Source organism: Sprattus sprattus, assembly GCF_963457725.1.
Source record: "Sprattus sprattus genome assembly, chromosome: 11".
In the NCBI taxonomy this organism is placed as follows: Eukaryota; Metazoa; Chordata; class Actinopteri; order Clupeiformes; family Clupeidae; genus Sprattus; species Sprattus sprattus.
In genome coordinates, this window is record NC_137909.1 from 32,468,572 (window position 1) to 32,486,236 (window position 17,665).

A 17,665-nucleotide genomic window follows, 5' to 3' on the forward strand; every position below is an offset into this window, starting at 1 on the left:
GTTTACCACCAAAATGATTTTGAAGTTGTTAGGGTAACATTTTTACATAATGTTGTAAAATCTCTTATCATGCATAACCTGCTGCAAGTAATAGCCTACAAATAAAGATTATGATCAAAGCCAGGACACTATAGACGAATGAAGATAAATCCTATGAATAATTCATTTTTCAACATCGTTATTCATTCTTTGGTAAAGCAGTGTGCAAACCTCAAAATGGAGAGGTGTGTGATCTCGGGTAAGAATAAATTGTAATATTAATTCAGCCTTTGTTTAATTCTCGGTCTTCAGTAGGTTGTCACATAAATGTAACTGGCAGAGAGGGATGCCAGTTCATTAATTAATTGATTGATTGATTGATTGAATGGCATCGGTTGAACTTGGATGAACTTTCTCGCTGCTGAATACATAGGTTTAAAGAACATCTATACGTTAGTGATGGCAGTCAGGATGAGAACTGTGCAGACTTTAGTTTCAGGTTTCGAAAACGTTTCACTTTCAGTAGCATTAGTTGTCCGGCACACAGAGTGGATTAAGTCCCACTAGGGCTAAGTGATCCTAGACACACACATCGACAGTACAAGCATTAGGAGAATGAGGAGATAGTGGATCAGATGATCAGATGCATTTGTAAGGGCATTTTGTACTAAGCAGATGGGATTGTGTTGAATGAAACACACCATAAATCAACATCCAAGTATGGTACAGCCTGTTATAAAAATATATACATATAGAATGTTTAACATGTAATGTAATATATACATATAGAATGTTTAATGTACAAATGCATTTTAACTTTTACAGCTTGAATCTTTTAAAGAAGAAGAACAGCCTGGAAAAGAAGGTCTGTTTGAGTGGTGCAATGGGAGCGGACAATCAGGTAGTTTGCAGTCTGTGGCCAATGAGAAGGTATACCTGGCAATAGAAAAGATAAAGAAAACGAAAAAGCTGATCGCAGTGGAACGAAGTGACAATCCAAAGGCAGCGGTCTTTGAGTTCCCTCCTAACCCTTAAACAAAAAACCTGTGTGAAAAAATAGTGAAACTTCCGACAAGCTATGAATTTCTGTTCTTTTGTTAGTTTGATTAGTTGTGTTACATTAACAGACTTGCAGCTCTCTTTTCTATGTAGTTTCTGTGCTGTATGATGGCTCACGGCTTCCATTGTATTGTATATTCCTGTACGTAGTAAACCGTTATATTGTATTGTTGTTTTTTTGTACCGTTATGCACTCGGTATAGAGTATAATTATTTATCACATAAAAGAACATTAACAGGTATTGTTTAAGTGTCTGACTTTTTCTGTAGTATATTCATCATTATAGGTTAGTGAGAAGTCATGTTCTGAGGGAGAGGTGAGATGTATTCATTGATTTAATATGAAACCTTTCTATTCAATTGAAGTGGCTAGAAAATGTTTGGTGAAGATTTTTATTAATTCATATTAAGGAATCATTTAAAGAAAGGCATGACTCAAAAAGAGCACAGACATACCAATGACACATGGTTACATTTGTATCAGATTGAGTCATTTAAAAATGTTTGCTGTGTGTGTGAAAGACATTTAGCGCCATTTTGAGACACACAGCTTTAATGTGAACAAAATACTATTGCATGTTATATGTGTGTTATATCCATAAATGAAACTTAAATAAAACCTTTTTTATCTGAAATGTGAAAGAAGCAGCTTGACACTGAAATGTCCACTTTAATCAGTGTTTTTGCGAAAACACAAGCAGATATAGTATAGTAATTGTGCCAATGCATTTCTGGTACTATAGCAATCATTCCAGTACAGTCAGTCTATGAAATGGCATTTAAATGTAGAATGCACAGTACATTCAGCACAGCTCTTTTACCTTGTAGTCCTTTGTTAATCACACGTGGTGGTTACATTAACAATAACAATATGACAGTACTGCTGTTGATTGGACACTTTTCATTCCACCTTATTATATGGTGTATATTGCATCAGCCTTAACAAACGCCATATTTAACAAGAATGGGAGCATTCAGAGAAGGCAAACCTCCGCCTTGTGACCTTGACCTTTGACCTCAACATCTGGAAATCTAATCAATTATTGCCGTTATATTACCCAATCTCCCCACAAAGTTTGATGGAAATCGGTCCATGCGTTTCTGCGTAATCCTGCTGACAAACAAACAAACAGACAAACAAAAAAACAAACATACAGGGGTGAAAACATAACCTCCTTGGCGGAGCTAATGAACGTCTCAGGTGTTTGGACTCTTGACTTGATTGTAGAGATTGATACAAATTAAGATGAAGAGGAGAAATCTGTACAGTGGTCAGACAAGGGGATCCCATCAGGAATGTGCACACAAGAACAGCATGATTAGATAAGAGGACTGTGAGAGGATCTTCAGTGGCCTCCTGCGCTCCATAGAGAGAAGAGCTGAGGAGGACTGTGAGAGGATCTTCAGTGGCCTCCTGTAATCCATAGAGAGAAGAGAAGAGCTGAGGAGGACTGTGAGAGGATCATTGCCATTTATTATTATTATAATTATCATTATAGCATCTAAAGGCAAGTTGAGGCCGGACTCGTGTCTTAGTGCCACTAAATTAAGCCTATTTTTTGTCTTATTGGTTTCATATCAAGTAGGGGAGCTTATTTTTCAGATTAAGCATATTAACATATCGAGCCCAGAAGTCTGGGTGTGTATTGAGAATAGTGGCTGGCATCTTTTGAATTCCATGCACTTGTATCAAATGTTTGCACTTCAGATCCCACTCAAAATGTGACTGTGCTGGAGGAATTAGTCTTTATTTATTTATTTATTTTATTTATTTATCTATTATTATTATTATCATTATTATTATTATCTTCAGTGGCCTCCTGCGCTCCATAAAGAGAAGAGCTGAGGAGAAGCAATGCTGTTAATACACATGAACACATTACAATAACTATACAGGGATAACAATCTACCATCATTACTTGTTTGATTAAAAACACCATCATTTTTGCCTTCTCTGTTGGGTTTTATGATCACTTCACTTCTTAGCTGTTGCCACTAGGGGGCCCTGATGCTCATCAGTTGATGCTGTTCACTCCCATTCATACTGCACTCTCCCAAAGGAATGAATCAGTCACTTCTGTTTGAGTATATTACTCTATGTGTTCACTCTTCTATTCATTCTGCACTCTCCCAAAGGAATGAATCAGTGACTTCTGTTTGAGTATATTACTCTATGGTTTCCCTCTTCTGCCTTCTGCCTGGAGACTTCTCAGTCTGAGTGTAAAATTCTGTGATAAAATGAATGGAATCATATGGTCAGGAGAGACAGTTCATAGGATCTGTTTAAAACCAGTAAAAACTTCTATTGTGTTGAAAGGAGTTAAAATGCAAAACGTCTTTAATTAATTCGTTGTTTACTCCATTCATTATTATTCAGAGTTGAGGTATAATGGTATTACAGTGATCTGATCTACAGTAGTCTAGATGGGATCAATTGTTTTTGTGGATCCAGGGGAGATGGCGGTATTTCCCTCATGCAAGTAAATGTTCTCACTGAGGAAACATTACCCTATCACTCTCATGATTATTTCTCCACGTTTTTCAGGCATATTGTGGATATTTTCTTCTATAAGTGAGAGTATGCTAGCGTGTGTCACAGCAGTAGAGAACCACAAGAGCAGAGATGCCGACCGATAGACAGGTTGATCAACTCTGTGTGTGTGTGTGTGTGTGTTTCGTGGGGTCTCGTTAACACACACACACACACACACACATACACACAGAGTTGATCAACCTGTCTATACATTCGGCATCTCTGCTCTTGTTTTTCTCTACTGCTGTGATTCAGGAAGAGCCGGTTTAAAGGAATTAGGCCTGTAAGATTAAACACATTATTTTGTGACGACAAATATTTCCCCGCCTCCATCTGAACTTGAAAGACCGCCACACAATGATAACTAGGGAGCCACTCCTCACCACACCATGTTCTGGGGAAAAAGAAACTTAAGTATCACTTGGCAGGTCTTTCCCTTAGCTTGCGGTTGTGGTGGTGAGAGGAAGCAAACAAAATGGCAGAGGCAATTTTCAAGAAAGAAGAGGACTCCTTCACGTGTCCAGTCTGTCTAGATCTGCTGAAGGATCCAGTGACTATTCTCTGTGGACATAATTTCTGCATGAGGTGCATTGAGGGCTGCTGGGATCAGGAGGATCAGAGAGGAGTCTACAGCTGCCCCCTGTGCAAACACACCTTCACTCCCAGACCTACACTTTACAAAAATACTCTGATTGCTGACATGGTGGAAACATTTATGAAGACCAGAATCCAAGCTTCTCTAATTCCTCCCTCTTATGCTGGTCCTGGAGATGTGGAGTGTGACATCTGCACTGGAAGAAAACTCAAAGCCGTCAAAACCTGTCTGGATTGTCTGTTGTCTTACTGTGAAACTCACTTCATAGCTCACAATGACCTGCACCCAGGAAGAAATTACTCAGTGACTGATGCCACAGGCCAGCTACAGGATAGGATCTGCTCTCATCAGAAGGTTTTTGAAATATTCTGTCGAACCGATCAGAGTTGTATCTGCTATCTGTGCACGATGGACAAACATAAAGGCCATGACACAGTCACTGTTGCAGCAGAACGGACAGACAAACAGGTCAGTACTGGAGCTACATACTGTATGTGTCCAACATTTCTATGAGGGCTCTTATACGTACTAACTGTGAATGTAATATAACTACAAGAATACTATCTCACCAGTCCGTAAGTCTGGCTGTTTCCGCCATGACTTTGCTCATTAGAGAACGAAAGAATAAGGAAATGATTATCAGGTGCAAAATCCAGTCTCGAGTAAACACAGGTTCTACAGGCTCTGAGCCAGCTTGACAAGTTGTTGCTGTTTAAATTCCAGTGCTCCTGTAACAGGGAGCGGCAGTACAGATCCGACTACACCACCCAGTTTAAAGAGCTGGGACTATGTGTAAAGGCAGTGTTGATCCGACTACACCACCCAGTTTAAAGAGCTGGGACTATGTGTAAAGGCAGTGTTGATCCGACTAAACCACCCAGTTTAAAGAGCTGGGACTATGTGTAAAGGCAGTGTTGATCCGACTACACCCAGTTTAAAGAGCTGGGACTATGTGTAAAGGCAGTGTTGATCCGACTACACCACCCACTCACTTGAAGATAATAGCACCTGCTTCAATGTTTCATTAAATCTCGAAAAGACTCAAATGTAATTAAAGGTTTTTGTTTGTGAATGTTCAGTTGTGTCATGTGTGATGTTTGATCATCATTGTTTTAAACAATCCACGATGATACGGTGAAAAGAGTCTTTTTTTATTATTATTTTTAAACAAAGGCAGTTGGGGCCGACCCAGAGGAGATTCCAGCAGAGAATCCAGGAGAAAGAGAAGGAGCTGCAGGAGCTGAGGAAGGCTGTGGAGACTCTCAAGGTGAGAACTGACCACATAAGACAACAGCTGGCTCAGCAATCACTTGTTGTGTTATCACCATTATGCTGCCATCTCTACATGATACAGACCATCACAGAAATACATGGTATGGCAAGATTTGCCCTGGGTCATTTGATCAAAAAGAGCCAGTCACACCAGAGTGAGTTTCCTCCTTCACTTACCTCTGTGTGTCTCCTGCCACACTCCTCTTTGTGTGTCTCCTAACAGAGCTCTGCACAGACAGCAGTGGAGGACAGTGAGAGGATCTTCACTGAGATGATCCGCTCCATTGAGAGAAGGCGCTCTGAGGTGAAAGAGCTGATCAGAGATCAGGAGAAGGCTGAGGTGAGTCGGGCTGAAGACCTCCTGCAGCGACTGGAGCAGGAGATTGCTGAGCTGAAGAAGAGAGATGCTGAGCTGGAGCAGCTTTCACACACAGAGGATCACATCCATTTCCTCAAGGTAACTGTTGATGAAGGATTGTGAATGCAAAGAATGTTCTGAGGGCACTGATTTATGTTGAATATATTCAAGGGGGTGGACATTTGAATTCAATTTAGATATTGTTTAATTTCCTTCAAGGATCTCTACATTTCCAAATTATTTTTCTTCTTATTGTAACACAGTCCACAGCATTTAAAAAGATTGCTTGCAGTTACGGTGTCTTTAAAAAAAGTTTTGGAATTCATCACACAAAACATTTGAGTATGATGAAGTAATTTCCATTCTTCAGAAAACAGCTCAAAATCATGATGGCAATTGTTAGGACAGGTTAAGTCACATGGTAGGAAGAACACTGACTGACAGGTGGGGTTTGAGTGATGTCACTACCTGTGGTTCATTGATGAAAGCACTCACTCACACACACCCAGACTAACTCACCTACACACACACACACCCTTACTTACCTACACACTCAAACACACACAATCAAACACACACACACACACACATCAGCACAAAACGTTTCCAGATCAACTGTATCAACTGAATTTAAAGTTATACATGGTTGCTTTATTTTCAGAATGTAGCTATTCTCTTCCTCCTCTCTCTTTCTCTCTATCTCTGTCATCTCTTCCTCCTCTCTCTCATTCTCTCTATCTCTGTCATCTCTTCCTCCTCTCTCTTTCTCTCTATCTCTGTCATCTCTTCCTCCTCTCTCTCATTCTCTCTATCTCTGTCATCTCTTCCTCCTCTCTCTTTCTATCCATCTCTGTCATCTCTTCCTCCTCTCTCTCTTTCTCTCTATCTCTGTCATCTCTTCCTCCTCTCTCTCATTCTCTCTATCTCTGTCATCTCTTCCTCCTCTCTCTCATTCTCTCTATCTCTGTCATCTCTTCCTCCTCTCTCTCATTCTCTCTATCTCTGTCATCTCTTCCTCCTCTCTCTCATTCTCTCTATCTCTGTCATCTCTTCCTCCTCTCTCTCATTCTCTCTATCTCTGTCATCTCTTCCTCCTCTCTCTCATTCTCTCTATCTCTGTCATCTCTTCCTCCTCTCTCTCATTCTCTCTATCTCTGTCATCTCTTCCTCCTCTCTCTTTCTCTCTATCTCTGTCATCTCTTCCTCCTCTCTCTCATTCTCTCTATCTCTGTCATCTCTTCCTCCTCTCTCTTTCTATCCATCTCTGTCATCTCTTCCTCCTCTCTCTCATTCTCTCTATCTCTGTCATCTCTTCCTCCTCTCTCTTTCTCTCTATCTCTGTCATCTCTTCCTCCTCTCTCTTTCTCTCTATCTCTGTCATCTCTTCCTCCTCTCTCTCATTCTCTCTATCTCTGTCATCTCTTCCTCCTCTCTCTCATTCTCTCTATCTCTGTCATCTCTTCCTCCTCTCTCTCATTCTCTCTATCTCTGTCATCTCTTCCTCCTCTCTCTCATTCTCTCTATCTCTGTCATCTCTTCCTCCTCTCTCTTTCTCTCTATCTCTGTCATCTCTTCCTCCTCTCTCTCATTCTCTCTATCTCTGTCATCTCTTCCTCCTCTCTCTCATTCTCTCTATCTCTGTCATCTCTTCCTCCTCTCTCTCATTCTCTCTATCTCTGTCATCTCTTCCTCTTCTCTCTCATTCTCTCTATCTCTGTCATCTCTTCCTCCTCTCTCTCATTCTCTCTATCTCTGTCATCTCTTCCTCCTCTCTCTCATTCTCTCTATCTCTGTCATCTCTTCCTCCTCTCTCTCATTCTCTCTATCTCTGTCATCTCTTCCTCCTCTCTCTCATTCTCTCTATCTCTGTCATCTCTTCCTCCTCTCTCTCATTCTCTCTATCTCTGTCATCTCTTCCTCCTCTCTCTCATTCTCTCTATCTCTGTCATCTCTTCCTCCTCTCTCTCATTCTCTCTATCTCTGTCATCTCTTCCTCCTCTCTCTCATTCTCTCTATCTCTGTCATCTCTTCCTCCTCTCTCTCATTCTCTCTATCTCTGTCATCTCTTCCTCTTCTCTCTCTTTCTCTCTATCTCTGTCATCTCTTCCTCCTCTCTCTCATTCTCTCTATCTCTGTCATCTCTTCCTCCTCTCTCTCATTCTCTCTATCTCTGTCATCTCTTCCTCCTCTCTCTCATTCTCTCTATCTCTGTCATCTCTTCCTCCTCTCTCTCATTCTCTCTATCTCTGTCATCTCTTCCTCCTCTCTCTCATTCTCTCTATCTCTGTCATCTCTTCCTCCTCTCTCTCATTCTCTCTATCTCTGTCATCTCTTCCTCCTCTCTCTCATTCTCTCTATCTCTGTCATCTCTTCCTCCTCTCTCTCATTCTCTCTATCTCTGTCATCTCTTCCTCCTCTCTCTCATTCTCTCTATCTCTGTCATCTCTTCCTCCTCTCTCTCATTCTCTCTATCTCTGTCATCTCTTCCTCCTCTCTCTCATTCTCTCTATCTCTGTGTTTCTTTATTTAGATGTTCCAGTCGTTCAGTGTCACACCTGAGTCTCAAGACTTGTCCTGCATCTCTGTGAACCAAGGCCTCTCTTGCAGCTGGAGAATTTCTGCAAGGAGGTCATGAAGATATCTGCATCAGGTAAATCACATTACTCACATATGTTTACATGTAATGACTAACTATACTTTCCCTCTGGATTGTAATAATAAGCGAAATGTGATGGTCAACGTCAGGAACCTGTATTTCTCAATGTTACATATTTGTAACATGTCCTTTTTATGTCAGTGAAGCTGAGAGCTGGAGACACATAATGCACCTCAACAAGAGACCACAAATGTACTGCCATCATAAAAACAGAAGGTTGATGCAATGTGGACATTTACACCAGTCAGTGTTGTTTATAATATGATTCTTTCTCTCTCAATAGTGACTGCAGTCCAGGCTATTTTGTCGTCTGCCGAACCTACAACCAGAGAGGATTTCCTACGATGTGAGTTTGACATACTTTATTCCAAATCACAAGTCAAGTTTCAGTAGCAATCACATTTTCAGAATAGTCCAACATGTTTAAGCAGTTCAACATTTCATTATGGCTATTACAGGTCATGGGTAGAGGAATGTGTATGGCCTTTGTTTTGTGTTGCATAGGTGCATGGACAGTTCTTCATAGTAAATATATAAACATACATATTCCTGTCATTTTGAGACCAAATTCAAGTGTCTATGACCTTCAGAAGCTGAGATAGCTGAGAAGCACGAGTGCTAAAAGGGCGCGGCAAAATCTCAATCTTCGCTCGGGTGACAGTAAATAAAATAGACTGTTCTCATTTGGGACTTTTGAATACAGACTTTCACACATGTACACCTGCACAGACAAGGAATCACACACAAAAACAAATCTCACTTATATGTGAAACATTCCCTCACAGAAGAAATCACAGAAATAAATCTCATCCCCCTCATGCAAAGAATCATATAAAATAGCAACAACCACACACACACATACAAACACACACACATACCTAACCCAAATAAATACCTAAGTTTGTTTAGTCTTCTCCTCCATCAGACTCCTGTCACTTCACACTGGATCCAAACACAGCAAACAGACACCTCCATCTGTCTGAGGGGAACAGGAGGGTGGAGAGGAGAGCTGAGGACCAGTCATATCCTGATCATCCAGAGAGATTTGATGTGTGGAGTCAGGTGCTGTGTAGAGAGGGTGTGTCTGGACGCTGCTACTGGGAGGTTGAGTGGAGTGGGCAGTGTGTTTCTTTATCAGTCTCATATAAAAGCATCAGCAGGAGAGGAGGGGGTGATGGGTGTGGGTTTGGATGTAATGATCAGTCCTGGTGTCTGTACCCCAGCAGCAGCACCATCAGCCGCATCAGCAGCTCCTCTTTCAGACACAATAATAAAGGGACTGAACTCCCTCTAGTGGCCAGCTCCAGAATAGGAGTGTATGTGGATCACAGGGCAGGAACTCTGGCCTTCTACAGCATCTCTGACACAATGACCCTCCTGCACAGAGTCCAGACCACATTCACTCACACACTCTACCCTGGGTTTAGTCTGTATGGTTCTGGATCAGTGAAGCTGCTGTGAATGACATGTCTAGATGCTGTTAGCACATACATCTCACACATCACATCATTTAACACATCACTCACACATAAGGATCTAGCAGCTGGGCCTGAGAATCTTTGATCTTGGGGACAACAACAGACTGAAGCCATTCCCCCATCTCTGGACCCCAGCTAATACAATATCTGTAGCTCTAGACCTCTGCTGTAACACATGCAGTATCACCACAGCAGACATTAGACATTGTGTGTGAAAGGTTTTGATGAGCTCTGTGTTGCATAACCTCACTCTCCCAAGCGTTTAGTCCCTCTGTTATTGCATACATGTTCTGATAACTGGTTTTATATGACAACCTCAATATTATGTACCATGGCAGTACATCTTAATGAGACTATCCATCCAACAATTGACACCCAATCAAATGTCTTTCTTGTTTTCTTTATTAATACCATATAATGAGACCAGTATGTTTTAAAATGTTTCCGGTGCAAAATGGGGAATGGGGTCATTGTGTCATCTGGACTCTGGCTGTAGATCATATTCACTCACACACTACTCTCATATTTCTGATGGCTAGGTCATGGCTGAGACAGTCAGCCCTGTAGAACCTGATAATGTAATAATTTCCCGATAATGTAATAACTCCCGATAATGTAACACAAATTCCTTCATAAGTCCCTAAAACATGTAATAAAACCTGATAATGTAATAATACCCCGATAATGTAATAAAGTGCAGGTTAGCCTCAATTTTGCAGAATGTAATAATTACCTGATATTGTAATAACTTTGGTTGGTGCTGTAGCATCAGGTCTCCAGTTTCAGAGGTCCAAACAGTGAAGCTGTCCAGATACCTGCTGCTTCACTATTAGCAGATACGGTATATATTTCATATGATTGGGAATGCACAATTTTTACAATGGTGAAAGGGATATTCAGTGGTAATCAACTAATAGAGAAAAAAAAGGAACATTTTGGTATGTTACAGACCGGCAGCTAATGGGCACATAGAACATTGAGTTTCTAAGTCCTCATTGATCATCAATAGCTGACATTTCGCTATTTGATTTATATCAAATTCTCTTTTGATTTTGTGTGGCAATATGAGCAAAACAATAGTGGGTGGTTGTCTACACAGCATCACTACTTGGTCTGAATAACTGGTGTCCCAACATTTCAGCACTGACCAAAGTTTTTACAATATCAGGAATTTGTTACATTATCAGGTTCTGCAAAATTGAGGCTAACCTGATAATGTAATAACTTCCAATTAATGTAACATTTTATTACATTATTGGTATGGCGATTGTTACATTATTGGGAAATGCACTTCATTACATTATTGGTATATTATTACATTATCAGGTTTTATTACATCTTTTAGGGACTTATGAGGGATTTTTTATTACATTATCAGGGTTATTACGTTATCAGGAAATTATTACATTATCAGGTTCTACATCAAATCAAATCAAATCAAACTTTATTTGTACGGCGCATTTCATACACAAAGGTAACACAATGCGCCTCACAGTAGGAAAGAAGGGAAATAAAGGGGGGGGGGGGGGGTTACAAATACTTGTAAAGAGACATAGATAGATAAATAAGTAAACGTTCCATAAATGTAAAATAGATACATTTTACATGATAACAGGGCATCACATAGCAACAGGGCATCACATAACGCATGTCAACAGGGCATCACATGTCAACAGGCGACACATGTCAACAGGGCATCACATGACAACAGAGCATCACATGACAACAGGGCACCACATTTCTGTTGTGTTCTGTTTGCCGGGGCCGTACATGCATCCACTCGGCAAACAGGAAACACATTTGATGTAGCGGTACTTAATTGGGGGTTACAAATACTTGTAAAGAGACATAGATAAATAAATAAGTAAACGTTCCATAAATGTAAAATAGATACATTTTACATGATAACAGGGCATCACATAACGCATGTCAACAGGGCATCACATGTCAACAGGCGACACATGTCAACAGGGCATCACATGACAACAGGGCACCACATCTCTGTTGTGTTCTGTTTGCCGGGGCCGTACATGCATCCACTCGGCAAACAGGAAACACATTTGATGTAGCGGTACTTAATTGGGGGTTACAAACACTTGTAAAGAGGCACGGAGTCGTAAATAAATAAATTTTTCAAATATGTTAAATTAATACATTTTTACAGTGAGTGATAAGCCAGATAAAAGAGGTATGTCTTGAGTGTATGTTTAAATGTATCAACCGTTTCAGCCATTCTTAGGTATTCTGGCAGAGTATTCCAAAGGCTGGGGGCATAGAAGCTAAAAGCTGCTCTCCCATGTCTCTTAGTCCTAGCTTTTGGAACTATTAGGAGATCAGTGCCGGAGGACCTCAGGGTTCTACTGGGTGTGTACCTTGAGAGCATGTCTGTTATATATTCAGGTGCTTGACTATGGAGTGATTTATAGACTAGTAGGAGAATCTTGAAATCTATTCTAGAACTAACAGGTAACCAGTGCAGGGATTTTAATACTGGTGTGATGTGCGCTCTCCTTCTTGTTTTAGTGAGGACTCGCGCTGCTGCATTCTGTATTATTTGTAGTTGACTAATGGCTTTTTTTGGTAGACCAGACAAAAGAGAGTTACAGTAGTCTAGCCTGCTTGTGATAAACGCGTGCATCAGTCTTTCGGTGTCAGCCTGAGCGAGAAACGGTTGCACCTTAGCAATGTTTCTTAAGTGATAAAAAGATGTTTTAATTATATTTTTGATGTGGGTTTCAAAATTGAGATCTGAGTCTAATATGACACCTAGGTTTTTGGCTTGGTGCTTGGTGTTAAGTGCTACTGTTTTTAAATGTGCAGATAGTTTATCTCTTTCATTTCTTTCACCAATGACTAATACCTCTGTTTTATCCTGGTTGAGCTGGAGAAAGTTTTGTGACATCCATACATTTATATCAGAAATGCAATTTACCAAGCAATCAATAGAGCTGTAGTTGTTGGGTGTTACAGAAATATAGAGCTGGGTGTCATCCGCGTAACTATGATAGTCGATGTTGTGCCTCCTTATTACACTACCAAGGGGTAGCATGTAAAGACTGAAAAGTAAGGGCCCTAAAATGGATCCTTGAGGGACCCCACAGGTCATAGAAATGTTTTTGGAGCTGTGGTCTCCGAGGGCAACAAAGTATTCCCTGCCTGTTAGATAGGTCCTAAACCAGTTTAGGACTGGACCAGCGAGGCCAACCCACTTTTCAAGTCTGTCAATAAGGATATCATGATCAACAGTATCAAAGGCTGCACTAAGATCCAGAAGGGCCAGGACAGATAGCTTTTTAGAGTCAGCATTAATCCTGAGATCATTTACAACCTTGACTAATGCCGTTTCTGTGCTATGATTGGATCGAAAACCAGATTGAAAAGTGTCAAAGACACAATTAGCATCTAGGAAAATATTTAACTGTTTAAAGACAATTTTTTCTAGGATTTTGCTAAGAAAAGGAAGGTTGGAGATTGGTCTATAGTTGTTTAGAACAGAAGAGTCTAAACTGCTTTTTTTCAACAGTGGTCTCACCAAGGCGGTTTTAAGTTCTGATGGGAAAACACCTGTAAGCAAGGAACAGTTAATAATGGCTAGAATGTCCTTAGATACAGAGTCAGAGATGGTCTTAAAAAATTTGGTGGGAATGGGATCAAGAGGGCATGTAGACGGCTTCATTTGTGATACTACTTTGTTCAGCGTTTCTATATCAGTCAGTGCAAAAAAGCTAATACTGGTACAGCATGGTGGAGGGGGATCGGAAAACAAAACATTTGGAATTTCTTGAGCAATATTATTTCTAATGTTTGTTATCTTATCTCTGAAAAATGCTGCAAATTCCTCACATTTGGAGGTGGAAAAAAGACTATCATCTACTTTGGGTGCAGGGTTTATAAGGCTATCTATTGTTGAAAAGAGGACTCTGGAATTGTTAGAGTTTATAGATATCAACTTAGAGAAATGATCCTTCCTAGCATTTCTTATTGCTTTATTAAAAACTGAGAGTTGATCCTTAAAAATATCAAGGTGGACCTGTAGCTTGGTCTTTCTCCATGTACGCTCAGACCTTCTGCAGGATCTCTTAAGTTTAATAATTTCCTCATTTCTCCATGGAGCTTTTTGTTTGGCTAAAACCTTTTTTTGTTTCAATGGTGCTACAGAGTCAAGTGCTGTCCTTAATTTTGTATTTAGAGTAGTTACTAGATCATTAACACATGATGGCCCCGCCTCTGGTGTTTTTTTATTAGTTATGTCTTTTCTAGTTATCATTATTTTGAAATTCTCAGCTGCTGCAGAGTTAAGATAGCGTTTCTTAATAAAACTTTCGGCACTATTTTTAACTTTAGGTACCAGTGCTGTAAAGAAAATACAAAAGTGGTCAGATAGAGCAAGGTCACAGATAGACGATATAACAGTCGTAAGACCCTTTGTAATAACTAGATCAAGGGTGTGGCCACGGTTGTGAGTGGGTTCAGTGATGTGTTGGGTAAAGTCCATGGAATTTAAGAGATTCATAAAATCCCGGGCCTTTGAGTCGTTCCCATTATCAATATGTATGTTAAAATCGCCAGTGATAATAATCTTATCGTAGTTTGTGTGGATAATGGAGAGTAGTTCTGAAAAGTCTGTTAGAAAAGTGGGACATTGCTTGGGTGGCCTATACACAGTTACTGACAGAACAGTAGGCTGGCACTTAAGAACTATGGCATGATATTCAAATGAGCCAAACTCATCGAAGGAGATGCTCCTGCAGCACAGGGCATCCGTGGCTATGGTAGCTGTCCCGCCCCCTTTTTTACCATTTCTAAAGGACTGAAAAAAGCTATAATTGGGAGGGGACGCTTCAATAAGAGCTGCAGACCCATTTATGTTTAGCCAGGTTTCTGTTAAAAACATACAGTCTAATTTACGTTCACATATAAGATCATTAATGAGAAATGTTTTGCCTGATAGTGACCTAATATTTAGTATTGCCATTGAAATATTTTCTGGATATAGTGGGTCACAGGAAGGAGGAATATGCCGGGGTATAGATAGAATATTTGCTGGGCTTCTATTTTTAGTATTGTAACTATGGCCTTTGTTTTTAATTAGGCGTCGAGTAGAGATTAAAACTGGAATAGGATTATAGGTGCATGCCATAAAATTATATGAAGCAGCCTGTTCTGAGGTAGTGGAATCATATAGGCCTAATGCACTGTAGAAAACATTGACAGATTCAGAATCATTTTCATAGAAAGTGTTAGAGTTACTACCTGGGGGGCATGAGTCTGTGATGTTTTCTACAGGATGTCAGTTCTTTAGGGTGGTCCTCATGTTGTCTGACAGCACACTGGCTCCGCTCCGGTTCGGGTGGAGGCCATCATGCTTCAGCAGGCTGGGCCTCTCCCAGAACAAGTCAAAGTTATTAACAAAGCTAGTGTCTGATGAGGCGCAGGTTTTTTGCAGCCAGGTGTGGAGTTCGAACAGTCTGGACCATCTCTCCACACCTCTCTGGTAGGTCGGGAGAGGCCCAGAGATGACGATCCGTCTTCCTGTGTCTGCGAGGGTGGTGAGGAGTGCTTTGAAGTCTGCCCTCAGGGCTTCTGACTGTCTTGCCCTGATGTCGTTTGTACCTACATGTACAACTATGGTGCTAACCTTGGTGTAGCCAGCGAGGATGCTGGGGAGTCTACGCTGAATGTCACGGACCCTGGCTCCGGGGAAGCAGTGGACCTTGCAGGGGCCGCTTGTCGAAGGGGGGATGTGGACATCTCGGACCATGGAGCTGCCGATGACCAGAGTGGTGGTTGTCACATCCAGCGGGAGAAGTCGTCGAGGGGATGATGATGATGACTGTGTTGAGGGCCCAGGATGGGGAGCAGGGCGGCGTGGGCGATGCTGGTGTTGCTCTGGAGCTGGTCTGCAGGGGCGTTTCGGGGCGGGCTGAGGAGGGGAGTCATCAGGCCCAGGAGGCTCCTCCTGATCCATCAGTGTAGTGTAGCGGTTCCTCAGTTGCAGGGGTGGGCCTGGCTCATTGTGTCGTCCCGAGCGTCTTCCATCCCGCTTGCTTTTGCCTGTTGTTCTCCATGGCTGGTGAGGAGTTGAGTTCACAGGCAGGGTGGTCTGGGTCCCCATCAGTGTGTGTTCTGGGTTGGTGTGCATGCAGGGTGGAGAGGGATTTAGATGTCCAGTGTGTGTGTGTGTGTGATGAGGACCCACGGAGACAATGGAGTCAATAAACTGCTCATCCAGCTTGATCTGGTAGAGTGTCGCTAACCTGACTTCGAGTTCTACTACCTGCTGGATGAGCAGGAGGCAGGAGTTGCATCCAGGTGCACCACTGACGGGAGGCATCGTGGTGATGTCAGATGGCAGGCAAAACTTGCGTTAATGTGTTTTGTTTGCTACAATGTCGCGGTGACTCGCGGTGAAATAGTTAAACGTTAAGCTTTACCTGGTGTTTGTTTGCTAGACTTGCTAGCTGTTCAGAGTCCAAATGAGGACAAGTAGTGATACATTTAGTTTAGTGATCTATACAACTCCGAGCTCACAGGAAGAAGCAAAAACCTAATGTTTGTAGGATAAAATTCTTCTTCTGCCCTCTGTTAAAAGAACGACAGCGCCTTCCGCTAACCTGTGAGTTGGCAGTTATAGTAATTGCAGGTGTTTTCCACCGCAAAAAAGTTGACCAGAAAAGTTTTGTTTTTCACTCCCCTAAGGGTTACCTGGATTTAAGTGATAGTCCGGCAGAGAGATTCTTCTTAATGCGGATGACGAATGCGTCAATAAAGACGAGAGTCGGAGGTTTAATCCAGTAGTAGGCTGTAGGTTAAATCCAGCAGAGTTGTTTTTAGAAAACGTTTGAAGATGGCCTCAAATCCTGATGGCGAATTTCTCGATCAAGAGATAAAGTCTGAGTTTGAATCCTTTAAATGATTTAAAATGTTAAGGTGTCCGGGGTTTTTCGAATATTAGGAATAGAGAGGAGTAGGTAGACAAATCTACACAGAGCACAGAGCATATATTGCAGCATCCGACTTTGGCGAGGGTAGACAGAAGTTTAGAACATGCAGGCTAAAGTAACTATATTTATTATATGACTACTGTAGGGTTAACACCACGACCACGGTAGAAACACTGTGTCCCTTTACTCCCCCCAGCTGATTCAAACCCCCCCAACCTGTTACCTGTACGAAAGGTAAAGCACCAAAAAAGGCGGAGCTTAGACACCTAGCACCCGGTGACACAGGCTACACCAAACATCACAGCAGAGCCTAGATCACAATACTAACAATATTCATAATACCAGAAATGACCAAAGAACATAGATATCACAAATGAATCACAAACAGCAGAAATGGCTCCAACAGCATAGGTGAGAATAGATGGAGCCAGTTAGGTTTACTACTTTTCTCTTTTTTATTTCTTGTATTGGTGCACTTGGACACATGGGGCCCTATCTTGCCGATCAGAAACGCAAGTAGGACGGCGCCAAGCGCAAGTAGCTGTGTGGGCGGCTCTATGGCGCAGTTGCTATTTTAACGGCGGAAAAAACACACTTGCGTCCAGCGCAAGTGTCAAAAGGGTTGGTCCAAAGGAGGTTACTCAGCCATAGGTGTGGTTTGGGCGTAATATGCAATAAACCAATCGGAGCGTCATTTCACATTCCCTTTAAGAGCGAGAAGCGCATAGTCCATAGCGGCTTGTTATTTTGATGGCGGAATTACCTGGTGGAAGACCGGAGAAGTTCACAGC

The 17,665-nt window shown here is 41.5% G+C and overlaps 1 protein-coding gene and 1 long non-coding RNA gene across 2 annotated transcripts in view; both read left to right on the forward strand.

The window, feature by feature from the left end:
* LOC308372012 overlaps positions 1-1,278 on the forward strand; it is a 4,982-nt gene extending 3,704 nt beyond the window's left edge. The window contains exon 4 of the long non-coding RNA XR_013968817.1: positions 805-1,278. This is a non-coding gene — a long non-coding RNA (uncharacterized lncRNA). The remainder of the gene's footprint in view (positions 1-804) is intronic.
* Positions 1,279-4,046: 2,768 nt separating this feature from the next.
* Positions 4,047-9,913, forward strand: LOC308371862 (tripartite motif-containing protein 16-like; the record flags this gene model as incomplete). Its single annotated transcript, XM_080846861.1, is given in 7 exon segments — positions 4,047-4,634; positions 5,344-5,433; positions 5,662-5,895; positions 8,327-8,396; positions 8,399-8,446; positions 8,736-8,798; positions 9,378-9,913. Coding segments are annotated over 7 exon segments (1,629 nt in total).
* Positions 9,914-17,665: the final 7,752 nt, after the last annotated feature.